This window comes from Cervus elaphus, chromosome 22 (genome assembly GCF_910594005.1).
Source record: "Cervus elaphus chromosome 22, mCerEla1.1, whole genome shotgun sequence".
NCBI lineage: Eukaryota > Metazoa > Chordata > Mammalia > Artiodactyla > Cervidae > Cervus > Cervus elaphus.
The window spans coordinates 6,618,838-6,643,104 of record NC_057836.1 but is presented as its reverse complement, the minus strand read 5'-3'; the positions used below and the strand labels follow the sequence as shown (position 1 = coordinate 6,643,104).

Sequence of the window (24,267 nt, the reverse complement as noted above, 5' to 3'; positions counted from 1 at the left end):
GCTGGTAGCCGTTTCCGTGACGACGGCACCGCCTGGGACCCCGCCCTCTGGGTTCCAGGCCCGCCTCTTGCAGCCCCTACTCCCCGCCTGTCCACTCCCGTGGTCCTCCCAGGGCCCAACCTTCAGTTCAGTCCAATTCAGTCGCTCAGTCGTGTCCGACTCTTTGCGACTCCGTGGACTGCAGCACGCCAGGCCTCTCTGCCCATTACCAACCTTCATGTGCTTGGAATAAAGAATTAAAGTACATACAGTATGTATATGTAAAACAATACATAAATATGTAAACATTGTTTTATGTAAATATCATGTAAATATATAAATATATTTAAAAGTTACCACAGTATACTGTTATCAGTTTGTTATTTCTAACTGCAGAAACATACCTTCTTTAGATATTCCTTAGCCCTTTCCCATTTATAATTGTTTTAAATATTTCCTTTACATTCACTGAGAACATGTTATTATTTTTGCTAACCACTAGGCCACCAGAGAACTCCCAACAGTCGTTATTTCTTCGACTTTTACTTTTCTCTTTCTGGGACTCATGATACAGATTTTAGACTTTTTGTTACAGTAACATAGGCCCCCAAAGTCCTTCATTCTTTTTAAGTCTGTTTTTCCTTATTGTTCAGATTGGGTAGTTTCTATTGTTTTGGCTTCAAGTTCACAGATTCTTCTCCATTGCTTTTGGGGGGTGGGTTAGGAGGGGGAGAATGGTACTTGTACTTCTCAACTTTATTTGTCTGCACTGTGTGGCTTGTAGGATCTTAGCTCCCTAAGCAGAAATCAAGTCCATGGCTCCAGCAGTGAGGGCAAAGTCCTAACCACTGGACCTCCAGGGAATTTGGTGTATTTTTCAACTTGAAATGGTTCTTCTCTACCTTTGCAACCAACTTGAAATGGTTTTCCATTTCTTTACTTCAATTGTTTGAAGTTCAAATATTTCTTCAATTGTTTCTTTATCAGTAACTAACATCTCTGTCATCATGGAGCTAACATCCATTGTCTCTTCTCCTTCAGGGTGAAATTTTCCTGATCTTGATCAGACTCTTGACTGAAACATGGGCATTATGAAAGCTCTGGATCTTATTTAAATGTTACAGCACACCTCCTCTAATGGGCACAGAAAGGAACTGCTTCATTACTACCAGGTTATGGGTGGCAGTGACCTCCATCATCCCACCACCCTCTGCTAATACCCTGGTTGGGAGGACCTGTGGTGGTGGTGGGGCGCCCATTTCTCCTCCTGTGGCCTCCACTGACACCAACTTAAAAGTCCCAGCCCCCTGTTTGGCCTTCTCTGACTCCACCCCTGCACATTTGGGGGTGCCCCCAATACAGCCTACTGAGCAAGGATGCATGTCTAGGACTCAACTTGTCATTTACCAATGAAGGTGAGGCTACAGTTTTTCCTGTGGTGTTTCACTACTAGTTTTCTTTGTCTTGTTAAGCTATCCCTTTTCGGGTCCTCATTTGGGTTTTTTGGTTGTTTGTTGGTCTGCTTATTCAGCACCCAGCTTGGCACATATGAAGCAAAAAGGAAACCCAGGGAACTCAATGCTGGTCATGCACTGGGGCCCCAGCCAGCCTTTTTTCTCTCCACCTTTCAGTCTTATGTTTTATATAAAATATCCAAAGTTGTATTTAGTGGAAAGGATAGGGATAAAATACTTCCATTCCATCTTCCCATAAAAGAATGTAAAATAGTGCAGCCACTGTGGAAATCAAAATGGTTGAGTCTTCAAAAAATTAAAAATAGAACTGCCACATGATCCAGCAATTCCTCTTCTGGGTATATACCCAGAGAGTTGAAAACAGAGTCTTGAGATATTTGTACATTCATGTTCATAGCATTATTCACAATCGCTAAAACATGGAAGCAACCCAAGTGTCCACCAGATGGATAAGCAAAATATGGTATATGCACACAGTGGAATATTATTCAGCCTTAAAAAGAAATGACACATGCTACAACATGGATGAACCTTGAGGACATTATGCTAAGTCAAAGTTCAGTTCAGTTGCTCAGTCATGTCCCAACTCTTTACAACCCGATGGACAGGGAAGCCTGGAGCATGCCAGGCTTCCCTGTCCATCACCAACTCCCGGAGCTTACTCAAACTCATGTCCATCAAGTCAATGATGCCATCCAATCATCTCATCCTCTGTTGTCCCCTTCTCCTCAACTTCAATCTTTCCCAGCACCAGGGTCTTTTTAAATGAATCAGTTTCTTCACGTCAGATGGCCAAAGTATTGGAGTTTCAGCTTCAACATCAGTCCTTCCAATGAATACTAAGGACTGATTTCCTTTAGGATGGACTGGTTTGATCTCCTTGCAGTCCAAGGGACTCTCAAGAGTCTTCTCCAACACCCCAGTTCAAAAGCATCAGTTCTTCGGCACTCAGCTTTATGGTCCAACTCCCACATCCATACATGACTACTGGAAAAACCATTGCTTTGACTATACGGACCTTTGTTGGCAAAGTAACAATTCTGCTTTTTAATATGCTGTCTAGGTTTGTCATAGCTTTTCTTCCAAGGAGCAAGCGTCTTTTAAATTTCATAGCTGCAGTCACCATCTGCAGTGATTTTGGAGCCCAAGAAAATAAAGTCACAGAAAGACAAATATTGTATAATTCCACTTTCGTGAGTAGTTAAAATCATGAAGACAGGATGTAGACTACTAGTTGCCAGGGGCTGGGGTTTGAAGGAAACAGTTTCAGCTCCACAAGATGAAAAAGCTCTGGAGATGGATGGTGGTGGTGGTTGTGCAACTCTGTGAATGTATTTAACACCACTGAACTATAAACTTAAAAGTAGTTAACATGAAAAAAAAAAAAAGTAGTTAACATGATAAACTTTATGTATATTTTAACACAATCAAAAAACCTACCAATTTTTTTCTAGTGCATAGTTGATCTAAGAGGTAAATTTTACCCGTAAGTGTAACTTCAACACATAGACTCCCCTGTTCCCTGTGAATAGACCTAACTATGTTCAAATTGACCATGCTTATACTCAGTGAGGCACTGTAGGGCCAGGAGGTACTAAGTTCTTATGCTAGGTCCTTCCCAGACATTCATGCTCATATTCTCTCAACTGTGGAGACCGAAGTTCAAAGAGTCCTGTGAGGAACTGTCTGAAGGTCATAGATGGTGAGCAGCAAAGCAGAGGCAAATCTCTGTTTTCTGGTGCCAAATTCCAAGAGGCCCCTTAACATAATCTTTTTTTTTTTAAACAAAATCTTTTAAGAAATGACCGCTCAAAGTAGGAATAACAAATGTTTATTCAGAAATGGGTAAGTAACACATAATCTCCTCCATCCCTTAATGCCTCTTCCTCTCCTTTTGGGGAAAAAAAAAAAGAGACAGACGGGGAATGTAGGGGAGTGGGAGGTGGAGAGGGACACAAGGACTGGCCTACCACCTTCTCTTCTGTTTCCCATAATGACACCTGTAGAACAGGGGGGCAAACACTCTACCAGGCAATGGACCACATGGCTACCCAGAGGACAAGGTCCAGAGGGCCAGTGGGAGGATAAAGGCATACAGGCAACGTAGTTACCTTCCCTACTGAACAGAGAGTCCAAACAGTGATCTGACTGTCTCCAAACCTGAGAAGCCAGCTCCTAGTGTCTTATGGACACTCTCTGGGGTCAAGAAGGGCAAAGTGTAGGAGGAATGTCTTTTAGCTGATGAAGAGAACTTAGTTCTCCCTCCCAAAAGAGGGAGAAGGGAATAAAAGCAGCCTTCTTCGAAGTACTGGAAAGTGGACCACCATCAGGCACGTTCCCTGGACTTCCCAGGCCTGGGAAACCTCAGAGCTGGAGGACTGAGCTGAGTTCAAACCCTAGGTCCTTGCTACTTGATCTAACTCTGTGGAAATGTGAGTTTCCAGGTTTTCTTCGCTAGACTGGCCCCAAGTAGGCCATGAGAGACTCTGTCTCAGGCCCCCCTTACACTTTGTAGGTTTGTGCCTTTCACACTATTTACTTACAGATTCTTGCTCCCCAAGACGTGCCAGCTCTGTTAGGCTGGATCCCCTCTACAGTCCCAACAAACCAGCAAGAAACTGAGGATGAATGCCCCTGGAGTAATGCTGTCCTGGTGTATTCAGGGCTGCCCCCTTGGTTCTAGAGTTGTGCCCCCAGTGCCTGGAACCACACTGAAGGGACAACCTGTCCACTTGCCTGGAAAGGCTGCTCTGCTCTCTCAACTCCTCCCCCCTGCCCCCTGCTCTCCTCCCACCTCTGTCAAGGCAGGAAAATGCCTCTCTGGTCAGGATGGATGGGTAGCTCACAGTAGTGGAGACAGTGCCCCCTGGTGGCTGCTGGGCATCTGCCACCTCTCAGCATCCCTGACTATCACATGAACCTGAGGCCACGAAAAAAACATCTTGGAGCAAGCCATCTCCTATTCAAACAACCCCCAAGGTCCTCAGTGTCACAGAACAGGAGGCAGACCCTTTGAAAACCCAACTAGCAGAGAGCTGGCATTTGCACCAAAACCAAGTGTGACAAGTGCTAGGCTGGGTTAGAAATGGGACTAACAAGGCAGCCCCGCCGAGCAGTGACACTCAGAAGGTCAAGAAAGCTGGGCTGGGCCACTCGGCACAACTCAGGGGAAGGGGAAATGTGAGCTCAAGAATTTACTCTGGGTCAAGTGAGACAGTAGGGTGCCCCAAACCAAGACCTAGGGTATACTCTTCCTAGCAGAGCAGTAGCCTCACCCTGCCCTTGCCACAGGGCTCTCTCCAGAAAGCACTGGTCTGAAGCCAACTGCGGGGAGAGGACAAGGAGCCCGTGACCTGATCCCCACCTAGGCCATCTCCACTGACCAGCAGAGTGAGTGGCAGAGCTTTTGAGCTGATGTGGTTCCTATTAGGATGGCAGGGGCTTCCATTCCCTACTTTGTTTGAAAAGTTTTAAAAAGAGAAAGGGGAGTCAAACTCTCACCCTGAAGAAAGCAGTATCCTTCAAACAGCCCCTGCCCTGCATTCTATGGGGCCACAAGAAGGCCACCCAGAGAATTTAGGGCACCATTTCCAGATTTTAAAAAACCTATCTGGGGCTGAGTTTAGGGGGAAACACTCTGAACAACACAAGTCTACCTTGGTGATGAGGTGGAGAGAGAAGAAACGTACTACAGGAAATGTTAACATACAGAAGAGCACAAGGCAGAACACAACACAGAAAGGCGGGTGCCGTCCAGTGAGGAGGCTTTCTACCCCCAGTGACCCTTCCTGCACTCGGGGGCCCCCAGCCAATGGCCCATTGGTCACAACCTTTGTTTAGGGAAACACAGCCACCCTCCTCTGCCCCCGCATCTGGCTGTCTCGCTCCCCCGCTCAAAGTTTGATTTTGAATTCTGTGGGCTGTGTGGTCACGGAGGCCCCTGATGACTTGAAAAGCGCCTTCAGGATGGTGTCAGGATCCACTTCGGCTGGAGGGTTGGATGAGGCAGCAGAATTCACTCTGCGAGGCAGCTCACTCTCCTTTTTCACTGAGGGGCTATCACTCAGCCGTCTGTAGAGACCAGAGAAGAGTCAAAATCCTCGTTGGGTCCCCCTTCAGTGGAGAAGGGTCCCACCATTAGCTGGAGATCTGTTATAAGCTAGGCACCAAACATAATGCTTTCCATACCCTTTTACCCCGTTTCTTATAGCAAACTTACCATTCTTTAAATCTGCTAAGAAAGTTAAGATGCAGCCTGCTAAGATCTGGGGTTTTAAGTTTAAGCCTCAAGGACAGCCAAACACACATCAGCATATCACACATTCTGAGAAGTCCAGTAGATTTTACTGGGTCTAGCCCAGTGGTTCCTAAATCCACTAATGTCATAAAACCCTCCGTTTTCAGAATACAACTTAATCCTGGAACACAGTTTAAGAAATTTATCTAAACCACACAATTCAATATCCAGGGTTCAAACTGCAGTCTTTATTCTCCCTGGGTCTCTGTCTCCTCCTCAAAAGGACCTTCTTTTACATATCAATCTAGACATTTTCTGCATCTCAGGCTTCAAAAAGTCCTCAGTCCTGGGCCAGGCATGTACACTGGGTGTAACAAAACAAGGGGGCGCACCCAGCACAGTCCCCATCAGTCAATCATGAGGAGGTGGGTTTTCTGCTCATCTGACGATGCACACCTAATCGTGCAAACAGGGACACAACCAGCCTGCTCTCTACTTTCTAAATTGTAAGTCAGGGAATGAGGTTAAGTTAGCCCCTGTGGGGTCAGTCTCCTGAAGAAATGATGTAACAACCCACTCTGTACAAATTTAAGTTTCCTAGTCGGCTGCCTGCTCTCAGAGCAGAGGAAATGGAATGGAGCTGTGATGCAGGCATTCCACCCCTCTGAACAGAGAGATGGTCATGCCCAGTAAGCAAGCAGAAAAGCCCCTCATGGTCCCCAGCACCTCTGCCTCCGGAACTCACAGCAGGATGGGCTGGTCTGAGGTGATAACGTTCCCGTTCATGTGGAGGTTGCACTTCATTGGTTGCCCTGAAAAACCAAAAAAGAAAAAGCTCTGCCATGAGCCCTCAGCTCCTCACATGGAAGGAAAGGGGCTGCCACTTTCATTACCAGGAGTCCAAGCACCCACCACTGGCAGCTCTGGTTTCACAGCTAGTGCTGGGGCTGTCAGGTTTCAGCAAAGCCCAGAGACTACGAGGGTTATGAGGTCCATGAAACTCTGGTAATGACAGTGTCAAGAAGCAAACTGGCAACAGACCCTGCTTCATGCAGGAGGAGATCAGAATCAAAGTAAGGGAGAAAGTACACACAGCATGAAACAACCCAAACTGGTTGTGAAACAAGTAGAAAGGGGAAATGTTTATGGTACAAAATTAAGTGAAAAAAAATTCGAAAGTGTATGTTCAGATTTATACTTTGTCCATGAAAGATTAACCTCACAAGTACCAGACTCCCACTTTGCATTTTATGTAGTAAGTATAACAATAACAGCACAAAAAAAGGGGAAAGTGGGAATAGAGCCTTATTAGAGTAACATTTCTAAACTTCACTGTAGCTACATTAATATTAATCTGAAATAGACTCTGATAACCTACAATATATACTATAAATCCTTGAGCAACTGTTAAGAAAAGTGACTCAAAAAATACAGTGGAAAAAATCATTAAAGGAACTAAAATGCTACACTAAAAAATACCTATATAAAAAAACTTATATAATGCAAAAAATGCAAAAAAACTTATATAATGCATAAAATGTAAATGGATTAAATAATACAATCAGAAGGCAAAGGCTGTGATAACCAACAAGGATTTACTGCATAGCATAGCACAGGGAACTTCTCAGTATTTTGTAATGACCTTTAAGGGATAAGAATCTGAAAAAAAAGATATATATAACTGAATCACTGTGCTGTACATCTGAAACTAACACAGCATTGTAAATCAACCACACTTCAATTAAAAACAAAACATCACTGCTTGTTCTTAGTACACAGGAGGCCCTGAAGAGTTTAAAGCACTAGGATGTCCACCCACTCCTCCCAGAGGAGGGCTTCCCCGGAAGGCCTGCTGTGTGTGGCGAAGAGCATCGAGGTGAGGAGGCTGCTTTCTCTGACTTACCATCCAGACACCGGTTATTATACTTCTTATACGCAGTGATGGCATCGTCCTTCTTCACAAACACCACCTCTGCTACCCCAGGATGGACCAGCCGAGCTCGCTTCAGGGCTCCACAAACACAAAAAAGCTCCTATGAAGAGCAAGATGGCTTGAGTTGGGGAAGAATTTCACGCGGTCGTCCTCCCTGCCTGCAATTCACATACTTCAGACAGGGCTCTGGGTTGACAGGTGGTGGCTTCACTCTGATTGAACATGCTAAGCAGCCAAGATTTCAGGAAGGCTCCATGTCAGGTAGTATTTCTGGGACATCCAGAGGCCTCAACCTGGGGCCAGATGAGGGAACGAGTTCTACTGGGCTCATAAGCCTAGGATCCCTATGACTCCAAGTCAACCCCAAAGTCCTCCTGCCTCAGTGCCCACTTCCTTAACAAGGATAATGGAATATGGAATTTCTGTCAAGAGTGCTGTGTCATGAAAATGGATGGACATGTAGGCTCCACTGGATGTCCATATGGATGGACAAACAGTGGCTAACATATCACCCGGGAATCAGTCAGAAACACAAATTCCGCAGTTCAATGCAGGGTGACCAATCATCCTGGTTGGCCAGATTGAGGGGTTTCAACTGAAACCATTTTCAAGGCAGTGCTTTGTACACGTGTCGTCATCATCCTTTACTCCAATCCCTCATTTCTCAGATGAAGAGGCTGAAGTCAGAGAGGGAACACAGTATGGATACAGACTGCAAAGGCTAACTAACAACCATACCATTTCTTCACCTGCAACTGCCTTCACAAGGTTGTAATGAGGACAAAGAGAAGATCTGTGAAAAGGTCATTGAAATGATTTCCAACGATCAAAGGGAAAATGGTACATATCAAAACCAAGACACAAAACTGAATACTAAGTGTGATCCTAATTTTATTATTGTCTTTAAAGATCTACTTTAGGCCATGCTGTGCAGCATGTGAGATCTTAGTTTTCCAAGCAGGGATTGAACCCAGGCCCCAGCAGTGAAAATTCCAAGTCCTAACCACTGGCCACCAGGGAATTCCCCTGGCTCTAGTTTACAGGCTATGAGGAAAAGGGGTTAACGTATCTGGCCTGTCTGCTCTCCCTTGGAAGGCCTGCTTCCAAGGTTGACCCTTAGCTCGCGTCTGGGATCTTGGATTCTGGGAGGGCTCTCATCACTGTAACTGGTAAGAGTGGCACCCTGCGCCTAAACTGTGCCAACAATGTGGTTCATGCCAAACACCTGACTTCCTTCTGTGTCTGGAATTCTGGTATGTGGCAGAGGGTGCATATGTGATTAGTCCCTGAGAAAAACTCTGGGGACTGAGTCTCTAATGAGCTTCCCTGGTTTTACACATGTCTTTACTACTGATTGCTGGGCGAGTCAGTACATTCTATGTGACTCCCCTAGGAGAGGACTCCAGAAGTTTGAGTCTGCTTTCCTCTAGCTTTTCGTCCACAAGTTGTCTCCCTCTGCTGATTTTGCTTTGCATTCTGTAATGCATCTCAGCCCTGACACAACTCTATGCTAAGTCCTGTGAGTCCTCTTAGACAATCAGCTAACCTGGGGGTGGTCTTGGGGACCCTTGGAACAGAAGTGGCTTGAGATCTGAAATTCTGGCAGGCCACAGTACTCACAACAATGTCCTCCTCGGTGACTCGAGGGTGCAGATTATTCACGGTCATCTTGGTGCCTTCCAAAGGGCTGAGGACAGGCTGCCACAGATAGAAGAACGTTACCAGAAGTTACCAGACAACAGAACGTCACCAGAGAACTGCTGTGCTCGAACGGCAGAACTCACTTCGGCAAACGACCAGGAAGGCCCAGAGGAAACCTCTATGGAGGGTTTCCTATCACAGCTGGGCCCCTCTAATCATGTCCCCGTCACCTTATGCTACGGAATGGAACCTCTCATGTTTCCCAAATATTCCAGGCCCTTTCAGGCCTGAACCTCTGCACAGAATGCCACTCATGTTTCAAGACCCATCTGGCTCAGATGGCACCTTCTCCTTAAAGCCTTCCTCTACTTCCCGAGCAGAATGAGATGTTCCTTCATCAGTGCTCTGGCAGCCCTCTTCTGTCCCACAGACACAGTGCTCTGTCTGCAGCTCTCTTCTCCCTACTTGCTTGCCTGTGGGCTCTCTGAGGGCGGGGGCTACTGGATCTTGGTTTGCTCATTTGTAAAACACGGGTGGCAACACCTACCTCACAGAGGCACAGAGGTCGTCCCGTTGAGGGATGCACACTGCCCACCCAGCTCAGGCTAACTCTAGACTAGTGTGAACACTTCTCCTTCACCTTCACCTCACCTCTGCAGGCGGCAGCTCTTTGGGGGGCTCCTCCTTGTTCACTAATGTCCGGGACATGTTGGTCAAGGCTTTTGTCCGAACAGAGGAGGAGAGAGCAGGAGCAGTGTACGCATCATTCTGAACCACTTTGGTGAGAGGAAGGGCCTTGGACATGGAGAGCTTGGAACTGCTCACCCCGGCCTAAACAAAGAGGCAGACAGGAATCTGAGAAGCCAGGGACCCAGATACCCTAGGGGACTGATGATCCCCAATCTCAAGGCCTCCTACCTCCCCAGTTCCATTACTGATCTAAAGCCAGAAAGGTACCAGCTGCCAGGGAAGGGACAGGAGGAGAGAAAAGCAGACTGTACACGTGCTCACAGAAGCCACGTTCCAGTGTCAGGAGCCCTTGGCAAGGAGCATCCAGGCAGTTCCCCAACAGGAGCCACAGCTCAGCCATACCATTTAGAATTGATTTTACAGTCTGGAAGTTAGTCAGAGTCCAAAAGCTTGGAGTCAAGTTCATTCCCAGATATTCTTCTATCACCATGGGCTGGATGGGACTAGGAAGTCACTCTTAAGAAGGACCAGACCCCCGCTTTTTGGTCCCTGTTCTGGTCATATAGAGGAACCACAACAAGTAGCTCACCTTTGCAACTCCCAGATGGTCAGGTGCATGCTAGCAGAGTCAGCAAGTGCAAACCAGCAGAAACCATTCCCACCCTCCCTCCCCTGCTACCCTTAACTGGGCAAGTGATCCCTTAGAAATATAAACCAGTTTTAATGTGTCTGGAGAAAAAAGATGCATGAGGCAGAAGTGGTTAGTGGTCTGGTTGACTGAGGACAGTGTCTACCAGCCATTGATTCATGGAGAAAGGATGAATGCAGCGGCCAGAGAGACAGATGATGGAACAGGGTTAATTCACCAACCCAGGTGACTCAGTGTGGACCCCACACTTCTCAAGCTGTTTTCTGAGTCTCAAGAGCCAGCAGAGTGCAGTGGTTAAAACGTGGCCTGGGAGCCAGATTGCTGAGGCTTAAATCCTAGATCCACTACTTACAAGCTGAGCAGATTTATTTAACCTCTCTGTGTCTAACTCCTAGTCCATACAATAGGGGTAGTAACAGTACCCATCTCACAGGGTGGGGAGAAATGGAACTCTTAAATAAGTTAATATAAACAGATTTTTCCAATTAGGGTTAGCCACTAACTGAGTTAGCTGACAGCCCGCCTGGTAACATACACAAGCACTCTAATGACTAGAAAGGCTCAGCTCCTTTGTAACAAACTGGCATCATTCAGCTTCATATTTCAAAGTTAAGAGCTTCAAGGGTAACCAGGAAATTGGTCCACATATTCAGTGCAGTGACTAAAACTGAGTCTTTGGGTGCCTGAAGACCAAACAAAGGCACTTAGCTTGGGTACCCACTCGCCTCCTATGTGTGATTTGGTCGCATGCACTGAGCCAAGCAATGCAGAGTTCCCTGATGTTCCCAGATATACTGCTTTCTTTCCTTCTCTGCATGGCAGAACATCCATCAAACTTTCCCTCCACACAGGTGGCACCTGGTGGAGCTTTCAGGAAAGGTTCAGTTTATTCTTGCTAACACACCAACCAAGGGAATCCAGATTCAAGAATGAGGCCAGAGCTGATGACCACAGAAGAAAGGGAACCAGCAGAATGTCCTGCCCTAAAGGAAATAAAATGTGATTCTGTCCTGTGGGATCACTCACATTTCCCCTGAAGTCTCCAAACATAGCAGTTGGGAACTAGAGCCTGCACTTCACTGTCTGTCGGGTCTTGAACAAGTCTGCAGACATGCTAAGCTTCAGTATTTATAAAAACCAGGGGTTGGATTAGTTCCGGTTCTGATAATCTTAGGACCCAAATGAGGAAATATTTCTGAATTGAAAGATCCTACTCTCCACCATGTCTCCCATGTACCTGATCAGATATATAGAGAGTGTAAGAAGAATGTAAGATAACATACCATGTGGTGGAGAAAGCTGCCTGAGGCTGCAAATTTCATCTGTTTAGTAGGAATGGGAGCTATAACATCATCGTCATCATCCAGGTCATATAAATTCTGAAAAATAAAGAAATACATGCTAATGTAGCATGCCGGCTCTCAGCAGACCTTTGGAGTAAGGACAGCAGGGAGATGAGAGCTGGAATTAAGCGAGGTGGAGGGAGAAGTGGGTACACATGGAGTGCCTGGGCAAACTGGCCTGGGCGACTGTAGCTCAGTTCTGGCAGGCTCCCTGCCCATGAGAGCCGAATGCAAATGCTGTGAAATTTCAGGTACATCAGAAGTACCTTTCTACAAGGGGGCAATATCTATTACGGATCCCTAAAATGCCTGTTTATATCCTTTGGTTAGCAAGTCTGTGCTGAGCAATCTGGTCTATAGAAATAAACTCAAACTGTAGAAAGAGCTTTATCCTCCAAGATGTTCAGAGAAGGATGTCTAACAGTGAAAATTACAGGAAAATGGTTGAAATTAACTAAATGTCTACTCAATGGATCAAGCAGTTATTAAAATGTTTACAGTAAATGTGAATCACAGAAAAATGCTTGAGTTATAAAGTGAAAATAGAACAATATCAAACTGGATAATAACATAATCACAACTACAGCTATGCATTAAATAAATAATCTCTCTCACATATACACACACACAAACAAGAAAAACACAGGAAGAATTCAGGGCAGAATTTCAACAGGGGCTCGCTATGGAGAGCCACAGCATAAGAACTACCCCCATCCCCCCCAATCTTTCTGTTTTGCTAATTTTCTATAGTAAGCACACACTACTTTTACTTTAAAGAAATAAAAAGATTTTCAATTTGCCTCTCTGCTTCCATGCATTTAAGAAATTTCTTCTTAAAACTCATAAACTGTAAAACGTGTCAACCTCCAACTCTTCAAATTGGAACCCTGGGCCAGGCCTCAGTTAATCCACTTGGAAGACCACATCAAAACACACACTTGTGTGCAGTCTCTCTCTCTCTCACACACACACACACACTCCACCTGTTTGGCCTGGTGGTTATTGACGACATTGATCCTCATTCCAGCAGGATGAGCATGAATTGGTGCCATGGCCTTCTGCTGTGGAACCTAGAAACACCCAGTGGTCACAATTCATCCCACTTGGCCTACATGCGTTCTCTACAAGTAGGGGATAAATGAACTTTAAATATGGTGGGCATTCAGTTTTGGTCTGTGGTAAAAGGCCCTACAGAGTGCTTCATTTGCAAAGCAGGAAAGCGACAGGAAGACTCATCATCCCAGAGATCATGTAACAATGCACCTGCAGGGCTCAATGAACCTGGCTTAATAAATGTTCACTGCTCCAGTAGTTCCTATTACCAAAGTTGCTGTGAAGATTAAATGATACTGTCTCCACTCCCTTTGGGGCAATGGCTCTGCAGGTGGCCAGGACCCTGCACTAAGAGCCAGGTCTGACCGGGCTTCCATCCTGTTGCTTCCACTGACCAGCTGTATAGCTGCACACAATGATTCAAATCTTTGAGACTTAGATTCTTCTTTTATAAACTGTGGTAATAACTGGGGTTGCATGAGGAATAAATATTCAGTGCCTGCACATAGCACTAGCTTAACAAATATCTGTCCTCTCCTCTCTTCCCTCTACCATTATTCCACCTGGAAAGTCACTTAATTTCTCTGGACAAATCCCCACCACCACCCCGCCCATTTTCTTTTACACGAAAACTGAGATGATATCTTGCCTCCACATATGGTTACTCTTCAAACAGTTGGGGGGACTGTCATTTTGCTTAAACACACCTGGTCTCTGCCTGATTCCAGTTGTTACTGGTTTCGAGGAGTTTTTGGCAGGAGTCTCAACCTACCTGGATGGTTTTAGTGAGTTTCAGAGCAGGGGTCACTGTTCCGATGGGTGGGCTCATGAAGGCAGCAGGGGAATTCCGCTTCAAGCTGATTTTCTCACGGGCATCAGCGACCTGGTGGGGCTTCTGGGGCACTGTGCTCTGTTGCTTGCGCGAGTTCAGCATCTCTCTGGCATCCTGCACTTTCCCTTTGATCCGGAACCGAGCATCTTTCTGCAAAAGCTTTTCCCTGGCATCCTTGACTCCCAGCTTGAGGCGGGCATCTGAGAGACCAATTTTCTGCCGGGCATCAAACCTCTGCTGGAAGGTGGCTGTGCGTGCTGGCTGGCTAAGAAGGCTCTGTTGGATCCCAACACGAGATCGGACACCTCCCACTCCTGGTCTGGCATTGAGCCTGCAAATAAAAACTGCAATATTAAGAAGATCTGGATATCAACAGTAGCCTGTGGTAGTAGTAGAGTTGTGGTAATACTGGGAACAAAGGAGGTCCTGGAGAAACCAGAAAGCTGCTTCCTCTTAGAGGAAACAATTAAGTCTATAGAGAGACTTCCTTCATAGTTTTATGCCTTTTAAGTCTGCATGGTAAACAAAGTAAGGGAGGAGGGCCTGGTGGTTTCTATCATTAGGGAAGACTGCTTTACACCCCAGACCAGGTGTTTTGAGACAGTATCATGGACAATAACCTCTAGACAATACCAAATAAAAAATGCATATTTCCCAGATATCGTAACCCCACACAGCCAAAGAGTAACTTCAGTTTCTAAAATTCTTTCATATCCTTGCTCTCCATCAGCCCTCTCAACACCCTGCGAAGCGAGCAGTATTATGCCCATTTACAGTGGAAGACACAGGCCCAGAGAGGTTCAATGATCAACAAAGGGCACCCAGCTGGCCTATGACAGTCTCGTGCCTCCAGGGCAAGTAGACACCCTCAATGGGCTGGGGCCAAGAAAGTCAACACATGGGTCTGTCTCGGAGTCTGACGTCTAATAAAGACATAAAGACTTGGAAGAAAAGAAAAATAATCACTCTGTCTGAACTGTTTCTATTCATAACATTGTGACTTCAAAATGTGTAGGTTTTTTCCTCATGCCAACCAATTCTCCAACTCTCAAGACACGAACTGGGTGTCTGACAGCCCGATTCTGACACTGCCGACTAGAGCTGGCACAGACTCCACCGGTTAAAGGCTCAGTCCCACAAGACCGCTCTCACCTCAGAGAACAATTTCAAGTCCTAGGCTTCCTATTCATTTGACAACAGGTTATAAAATGGAGGGTTCACAGGACCTTCCCCCCAAGTTAGATAATTTGCTAGGGTAGCTCACAGGACTCCGGAAAACACTTTATTTATTATTATTAACAATTTATTACAAACAATACAACTCAAGAACAGCCAAATAGAAGAGATGTATAAGGCATGGTATGGAGAAACGGTATGGTACCACCACCCTCTTGGTACATGGATGTGTTCACCAACCCAAAATTTCTTCAAACTCAACTGTATAAGGGTTTCTATGGAGTCCATTACCTAGCATAATTGATCAAATCACTGGCCACAGATGATAATCGCTTAATCTCTAGATCCTCTTTTCTCCCTGGAGGTCCAGGGCAGAGAGTGGCGGTTGCAAGTGGAGTTGCAAGTTCCAACAAGCTAAGCAGGTCTCCATCTTTCTGGAGGCCAGCCTCTGTCCTGAAGCGATCAAGGGGCCCACTGAGAGCTGCCTCATTAGAACAAAAGATACTCCTAACAACCTTACCACTCAGGAAATTCCAAGGGTTTTAGAAACTGTATGCCCGGGACAAAGACTAAATATATATTTTTATTACACTCTGAAACAACAAAAACATCAAGTTCAGAAACTTAAAATTGAAAGGGAACAAAACTCCATTACACAAGCCCCATTCTCCTCTGGGGCTCCTTGCTGGCTCTTCAGTGACGTGAGAGGAAACAGAAGAGCCCTTCAAATCCAACCCTTAAAGCCCTCCCTGGGGTCTGTGGGCTTCTGCTTCGCCCCACCCGCCCACCCCACCACAAAGCCTCCGGCCACATAGACACTCCCTCCCGTGGCAGGTGCCCTGCCTGGTGACAGACTCCCATGGCAGCATCCGTGGTTTTTTTGGGAAACCTTCTCTGATCCTTCCAGGACTGCCCTCCTTTGTGCCTATTATCACGACCATTTGTGTTGTTCTTGTCTCTCCCCACCCTGGAATGGGAGGGAAGGAGCAGATGGAGATCACTCCTGTTTCAGAGCCCCGTGCTTTGTTAAGTGTTGCTAAGACCTGGCTCAGCATCAGAAATGTCTAAGGAGCTTCTTAAAATACAACTCTCTTAAAAAAAAAAAAGCAAGAAAGAAACAAAAAGATACAGCTCTCCAAACCCCACTCCAGAGCTACTGAGTCCAAAATATGTGTAAAGGCCTGAGCATATGCATTTTTCACTCCACAGGTGATCCTGGAGTATAGCAGTGCTGAGAATCTCTAACCTGGAGTTTTAATGTAAAACTGCTGAATAAACAAGTTCCTACATCATGTCCCACATCATAGCCCACACCTCCCAGGAGGCATTCTTCATCATCGGCAAGCCTTTGGGTTCTCTTACTGCCTCATTCTTCCTCAGCTGGAAGCTGGAATGAGACTGTTTCTCAGCTCTTCTGCTAACAGCAGGAGCACACCCAAAGGTGAGTCTTCCCAGCACCAGTAAAAGAACATCTGGACCTTCATCTTATTGTCCTAAGCACAGCGGAAAAATACCTGCTGCTTCTGCTAGGCCAGAGCCATACCTAAGTCAGTGATGCACAGTAATATTTTTCTTTGAAAATTGACAGATTTAGGATTTAAGTACTTTCCAGTGGGTTTACACAAAAAACAGGTGGGACAGTGGAAAGGGTCATTTACAGAATCGATCAGATTAGGCTGAAGGTGGGTGGGACTGCTTGTGCATCCCTGCTCTATTTTCCCATGTAGTCTCTGGGAGACTGAGGTGCTAGAAAAAGCAAGGCCCAAAGGAATGAGGTGTTTAGGGAGACTAGTAAACACAATCAGGGAGAGGGAAACAGCTGTGTGCAGCAGGAGCATCTATTCGTCCCTGAACTGGGCTACCCTAGGCTTTGTAGCCGGTGAAGCCACTGGCAATAGTGAGGCTGTGCTCTGTGGTGACCACAGAAACCTGTAGCTACAGAGGGGCCCTTGGTATTTATGGAGAAACTTCGTAACAAAGCCTTGTCCCCAGGACCAACTGGCAGGTAAGGCCTCCACTAAGGTTTGCTTGTTTTTGTTTTTTAATGCTTTCAACTCCCTGTATCTGTTGATGATGCCCATCAAAGAAAAGCAACAGGCTGTCGGTTCAGACCAGGGGCTACTACTGAAAGTCTACTCATAAAATGGGGGAAAAGATTTAGATTAACATTTACAGGCACATCCAGACGAAACCCGAGTTAGTGGAAAGCATTCCAGATGAAATTCCTCACTCATCAAGCACTGGAACCCTCTGAAGGCAGAGGCCTTGGGTACCAAAAGGAGCACAGTGAGCAACAGGACGCCAAACTATGGGGTGGGGTGGGGTGGAGCGGATGGGACATACAGAGCAACAAATAATCAGCATGCTCCCACTCTAGGAGAGGAAGGGCCAAGGTCTGTGGGCGGGCTTCCAGGATTTCTGGAAAGAGTAGTGTCAAAGGACATCCTAGGCAGACCAAATATGGAAAGCATCCCCAAGAGCCCAGGGCTTGCAGCTTCTTTGCTCTTGGAGCCCTCAAAGCACTGGACAAAGCTTCTATTAAAGCACTTACCATGCAGCATCACAATGATTTGTTTACAAGCCTGCAACTCCCAAAGGACTAAGAGCTTCTGAGGGTAGATCCTAGGTATCCTCCTCCACCTCAATACTGCCCCACGGGAATGACAAAGGCTCTAAGAGCTCTGCCAGGGACCCCACAGGGCTTCTATTTTACCTTCTCCTTTTAGGCTCGCCATCTCTGAGATTACCTGCCATCAGTTCGACCTTATAGGGGAGAAACCAAATCAAAGAGCACAGTCTTTCCAATAGCAGATTTCAAGCTTCCCTCTTTCTTACTCCAAGCCTCAGGGGAGTTAAGATGGGAGAAAGGATGGCTGCCCTGGAAGGGATTCTCCTAGAGAAGACTGCCTCTGCAAAGGCAGTCCTCCACCAGCCCTCAACAACTGGTCCAGTGCCCTAGGATCCTGGCCACCAATTGCTCTCCCAGCTGATAGAGGGCACCCACAGAGCCATGGCACAGGGGCCCCTCTGGCCCTTACCCCAAAAGTGGACCCACAAGGATCCTGCTGAACTGCAGGAGCTTCAGGAAAGGCCTTCTAGAAGAGAAAGCATCTGGTCTCTGACTGAGTGGACATTACCAAGGGAACCAAGCTACATAAACACTGACAATGAAGGCATCACTGATGACCAGGTCCACCACACAGGAGGGGTCAGACACATCCACATCCAAATGTCAGCAGGTCCTGAATGAAAATTTCCTGTCTTCATATGTCTTCTCCCATCACCAGGGTACCCCTACCAAAGGCTCCTGATATTTATAACTCTAGGAAGTGAGCTGATCTTATCATGTAATACACCATGATCGTCAGTTCAGTTGCTCAGTCGTGTCCCACTCTTTGCGACCCCATGGACTGCAGCACGCCAGGCTTCCCTGTTCACCACCAGCTCCTGGAGCTTGCTCAAACCCATGTCCACTGAGTTGGTGATGCCATCCAACCATCTCATCCTCTGTGGTCTCCTTCTCCTCCTGCCTTCAATCTTTCCCAGCATCAGGGTCTTTTCCAGTGAGTCAGTTCTTCGCATCAGGTGGCCAAATGATCTTACCATAGGGTAAAACTGGGCAAATCTAGACCCCATGGCATAAATTATGCTTTCAAAAAATCTAGTTACCCAATTTCACTATTCAATCAATTAAGCATTACTGCCAAAAAAAGAAACAAAGGAAAAGAGAAACCTATTGAAAGCAACTATTTTGAGTAATTAAACGAACAATGAGATTCTTGAAAACAAAATTCATATCCCTGGACAAAAAATGAAGAGGGGGCAGATTCAAAAGTTTTCTGGTTCATTCCAATTGGGTCTGAACAGTACACCTCCGAAGTAGGAGGAGCAAGGGAGATTAGGTTTCTGCAACCTTAATTTATTCATATTCCTCAACAATTTCCCTTCTCTGATAAGCTGTAATGGCTGTTTGAAATGTTAGTAACAAGAATTCACAGGAGTTTATGCTTGATAAGCAATGTCTACCATGGGCACATAAGGGGCAACTGGCTACCACGGTTTATGAAAAGATTTTATAATGAAGGCACTCTCAACTAATCATTTTGAGCACTTAACTGCAGATTTATAAACTCTGAGACACCTCCTTTAACCCTCACAACTCTGAGAATTAGATTATTATCCACATTTTATAGATGGGGAAACTGAGATTCAAGTAGAGTAACTTATTTCAAATCATAGAGCTATAATGTGATTTGAACTTCACTATACCTAATTAAGGGTTTCTCTGGTGGCTCAGTCAGTAAAGAATCTGCCTACAATGCAGGAGATGCTAATTTGACCCCTGGGTCCCCTGGAATAGGAAATGGCAACCCACTCCAGTATTCTTCCCTGGGAAATCCAATGGACAGAGGAGCCTGGTGGGCTACAGTCCATGGGGTCCCAAGAGTCGGACACAACTTAGCGACAAAACCACAACCATCACCACCACACCTAGTTAAAATACCAATAAATCAAGCATGGGTCAAAAACAAAGAACAAGACTAGAAAAGTTAAGGAAGGGTGAATACTGTCCTCAAACTAAGAAAAAAATGATGACTCCAGTTACATCCAGGAACACAGTGCACCCTCTAGTGACCAGAGGGTGAACACACACACTAAGGATGGTGGACTCACCAGAGACCCACACACCATATTGCTTGTCTGGCAAGAAATACCACCATGATGGTCCATGCTGGTATTTTTATCTACTTGAACAGCACAAAAGGTAAATTTTCAGGAGGGAGGTGATACAGTTGTGGATGTAGAAGCCTAAGTAAGCTACTTTCCCTCAATTACATATATTCGGTTCCCTGGTTACATCACTTCTTTCAACTCCTTTCATGAGCAGCTTTAGCGGGTTTCAGTGTTCAGGATTTTTCTAATCACTGCTCCTCTCCCTGCATGAGAAGACAGCTATTCATCCCAGCAGGCAGCTTATATGGCAGGCATTAGTCATCAGGAACTTTTCAAGTAAACACTCCTGCTAGGAGCAGGTCTCTAATAAAACACAGAGCCAATTCTGTTCCCCTCCTGGCTTCAATTAACTGATAAGCACTCCCTAAAAAAAGTGCAACCCCCCAGTGGAACCCCCAGTCTGTCTCCCACTGACTGCAGCCTCCCTTCCCACTGCAGACTATCTGATGTTCCTGAACACATTCTGGGTTTTTGGCTTCAGTAAATGTTTGGGAGGGGGAGAGAGGAAGGTTTTGAGCAAGTCTCTTTACTGCCCTGCCTCATGATACCTGTAACAGTGCAACTGTGCACTGCTTCCAGGCGCTCACCAGGTCCTAGGAAGAGTGGTGTGGGCAAGAGAGCAGACACTTACTGGAGCCTGAGCCCTCTCCCCCAGAAACCCCCTCCACTGGAACCTGGCAGACACATGACCAGGGAAGGTCTGTCCGGGGCTAGGAATGCCTCACCTTCTTGGATCTGCCTGTGGAGGGCACAGTGGCCCCTGGCTCTGGACAGATGTACAGTCCAAAGGATTTGGAGGGACCCTGAATTGTTCAAAGTGGGTTTTAACCCATGGGGTCTCTAGAATGTGTGTGTTGAGGTCATCTTAGAAAACAGAGTTTAGTTCTAACAATTACTGAGGGTCAATTCTGAACTATGTGCTTTAGAAACACAAGAAAAAACAAGGCAGGATCCCCTTACCTTTGTGCAGATGTTTCATTTTAAATTACAATTCTTCCCTTCCAAGCTAACGTAAAAACTCATTTCCCTCCTCTTTATTTTAGGTCTAATTTCTCTTACCTTATTTCAATAAGGAAACCAGCAGAGTACCAGGAGCAGAGCCACGGTCTGAACTGGAAAATTCCCTAACCTCCTCTCCCCACAGCTTCAAGGATTCTCCACATATGTATCCAGCTTAGAGCTACTCACCTCCAGCACACTCTAGGCCCAACTTCCCCCCTAAGACTGCCGGTCACCATCTACCTGCATGGAAGCAGTGACAGCTATCCTCCCAGAGCTGAACTAAGCAAACCAAAGAGGAGGGTGCCTTGACTAACCAATTACATCCAAAGAAAGAAACTGACAAGAGAGGCAGGCCCACACTGCAGCTGGCGCCCAGTGCTACCTGGGGAGACTCATCTATGGGTCTTGAACAACCGAAATCACTAGAGACATGCTGTGTGGGAGGAAGGACAGCACCTCACCACAGCCTGGGTGAAGTATCATAAAAGAATTCCCCACTTTCTCGAATCTCATATTAATCAAAGAACTTTCTGATGATTGACTGAGGGCCAAATAATAATGATGGTAATGACACCTTTCTTGACTTACACTGTACAATGAACACAAAACAGAATGGCTGTTCTGAAGAACAAGCACATTCCACGACTTTTGAGAAGGGGGTTATTTACACTTGCAGAGGCTCAGTCCTTTGCTATTTCCTTTAAGAAGAGGAAAGAAGTTTTCTGAGATGGTCACAGGCTCTTCCTAAATTATTATGCACAAAGTTCTCTCTGCGACATCCCTACACTACACCAAGGTGCCAGTAAGGAGATTTCTTCTAAGAAGCAAGTAGAACAGCATTTATTTACTGTAGGAAATGCCATTTGTTCAGACCTTTCACAGTTCTTGACGAGAACCCTAACCCCCTCACCCCCTATCTAGTTTTTCTCTGTTGGCTGTGCAAGCAAAATGGAGTTTCCAGTAGGTTTAATCCAAACCCAGCATATGGTCCAGTTTCTTTCACAGTGTCTCTTGGCCTGCATTTCCCCCAATTCAATCTTTACATAATAGCAATGCAATATTCTCACACTGAAGACTGGATATTACTTCTTTCCCTAAAAGCCTTCATTAACAATAATGATGAGAGCTAACATCTACTGGGCACTTAGTACCCATTAGATGCTTTCTGAAGTACTTCAGATACATTAATTCACTTAGTCCTGACAATACCCAGTAAATATTATCCATGTTTTACAGATAATAAAAGAGAGGCATGGCAAGGTTAAGTAACTTTCATATGGCAAGTGGGATTGAAATTTGGCAGTCTGACTCTAGGACCCCAATGCTTACTTATTATGTCCCCTAGAGGAGGGATTTGGGCTTCTACTCCTTTAAAGCCATCTGCTGAAAACTTACTGACACAAACTTTAAAACATACACTCTTACATTCTCATATTTAATCTTCTCAACCACCTACCTGGAACCATTATTACAAACGAGGAAACTGCCTAAATCAGAGGTCATCAGGCCAAAGAAGCACAGAACCCCACAACGGGGCCCACCAAGGGACCAGGTCTGCCTGGCTACAGAGTCTCCGCTCTTGTCATGGATCCACACATCCTCCCTTCCCTGCAGTCCCATCCAAGGCCTAACACAGACACTGCACACATCAACACCAACTGCAGGTACAGACTGCCTGCAGTCAGAAACTATGGGGAGAGTCTGCAGGAAGCCCAGGTCCTGGGAAGCTGGCTTCCTCAGCAACTGTCCAGCAAACCTGTGAAACTTGGATGGGCTTAGAAGTGACCAGAGGACCCAGTACCAATTACATGCCAGTTACTAGAGGGTAGACCTAAAAGAGGGATTCCCAGGTGGCGCAGTGGTAAAAAAATCTGCTGGCCGATGCAGGGCACACAAGAGATGCGAGTTCGATCCCTGGGTGGGGAAGAACCCCTGGAGAAGGAAGTGGCAACACACTCCAATATTCTTGCCTGGAAAATCCCATGGACCAGAGGAGCCTGGCAGGGTATAGTCTATGGGGTCGCCAAGAATTGCACACGACTGAGCACACAACACAACCACAACAAGGATAGAGAAAATTAATGATGCGTGCCTATTATGAACCAGAAACCTCGTGAGGGGCTGGCTGGGGAATTAGGCGGGGGCGGGAGCAGTTGTGGTGGATCTGTGTGTGCAGGTTGAGGGTGGGGAATACCTTACACAATGAAAAGAATCCATTTTCCAGCCACGGGCACACAGGCGGTATCAATAAACATCTGCCGGGTGAACGACTGTCTGAGAAAACATCCTTCTTTACAGGCTGGCTTTTCCACAAGGACATCTGAACTAATTTAACGCGTGCTAGAAAACCACTGGCCCAGGTTTCCCATCTCTTTCACACAGATGAACTGGAGCCCCTATTGAGTCTGGAAATGACTACCATTATTTTGAGGGTCCAGAGTAAGTTTGGGTCACAGAACTGCAAACCAGCTCCGCGACTGTTCACTCCGACACTGAACAGGGTTCTCTGAGAGTCATCAAGAAACGGCCGGCCTCCCGCCCCGTCCCGCCAGTTTGTCTTGCCCAAGCCTGAGGCCAACTCTCAGAGCGCACTCGGCCCTGCTCTGAGCTCTCCGCGGCCGCGGGCAAATTCCACCTCAAGCCCTTCATTTGGAAAACATTAATAGCTGGCTGACAGGACTGCGAGCCGGCGGCAAAGCGACCCCCGAGAACCTGAAATGCCTCACAAAATGCCGCGAGTGTGAACAGCGGGGAGCCGGGCGAAGAATTTGAAAATTTTAAAGGTCTGGCTTTGAGTCGCGGTTTCGGTAGGAACAGACCCGGAGAGTTTGAGCAAGTCAATTCCCCGAGAAACTCCAGTCGTCCTAACTCGAAGGCCGCGCTGAGACCTTGGCGCCGCGCCCGTCTACTCAGAGGAGGAGGGGGGTGCGCCGGGGAGACCCTCCGGACCCCAGGCAGGCCGCGGGGCAACGTGTCCCGTCGGCGGCCGCAGCTCCGCCCTCGGCGGGCCGCCCCTCGGGCCGCTCGCACAAGCCCAGCAGTCCTACCCCTTCATCAGCGGCGGCCCCACCAGCCTCCTCCGGCCAGCAGGAGCGACTGCGCCTGCAGCCAGGAGGGGAGTAGGGCGACCTGGCCAGCGGCGGCGACGGCGGCCGGGCCAATGAGGAGCGCGGCTGAGGCAGGGGGCGGGCGCAGACCGGCCCTGCGCGTAGCTCCCGGGCCGCTCCCTCCTCCGCCCCAAGCCCCGCTAAGACCAGGACCCAGAAACCCGAAGGGAAAGAGGCCACTCACCGCCCCTTCGCTGCAGCTCCTCGCTTTCGGATGAGCTCGTCCAGAGAGATGTCGGCCATCTTGCACCGCCGAGCGAGCCGAGAGCACCTTAGGTTCCCTCAGCCTTCGAGCCCGCCCCTTCGGCCGCTGTGGAGCGACTAGCGGCTTCCGGCGTTCGGCAGATGAACTCTCGCGGCAGTTCAGACTGAGAAAGGAACCGGAAGGGGCGGGGCTCTCCCCGTGAACCTTTGCG

General features: G+C 46.9%; 1 protein-coding gene across 3 annotated transcripts; it reads right to left on the bottom strand.

Annotated features, from left to right (window-relative positions):
• Window positions 1–3,269: 3,269 nt before the first annotated feature.
• POLDIP3 (DNA polymerase delta interacting protein 3) lies at window positions 3,270–24,192 on the bottom strand. 3 transcript variants are annotated; one of them, XM_043880576.1, is made up of 9 exons: window positions 24,036–24,192; window positions 13,773–14,163; window positions 12,931–13,017; window positions 11,888–11,983; window positions 9,917–10,096; window positions 9,245–9,322; window positions 7,595–7,724; window positions 6,437–6,503; window positions 3,270–5,525 (listed from the first exon to the last, which is right to left on the bottom strand). In XM_043880576.1, exons 1-9 carry the CDS (start codon window positions 24,092–24,094, stop codon window positions 5,348–5,350), a joined length of 1,266 nt encoding a protein of 421 aa, XP_043736511.1. In that variant the 5' UTR covers window positions 24,095–24,192; the 3' UTR covers window positions 3,270–5,347. The 3 variants fall into 3 exon arrangements, with proteins under 3 accessions (XP_043736511.1, XP_043736513.1, XP_043736512.1); XM_043880578.1 differs by lacking the exon at window positions 9,917–10,096; XM_043880577.1 differs by lacking the exon at window positions 12,931–13,017.
• Between the last annotated feature and the right edge of the window lie 75 nt (window positions 24,193–24,267).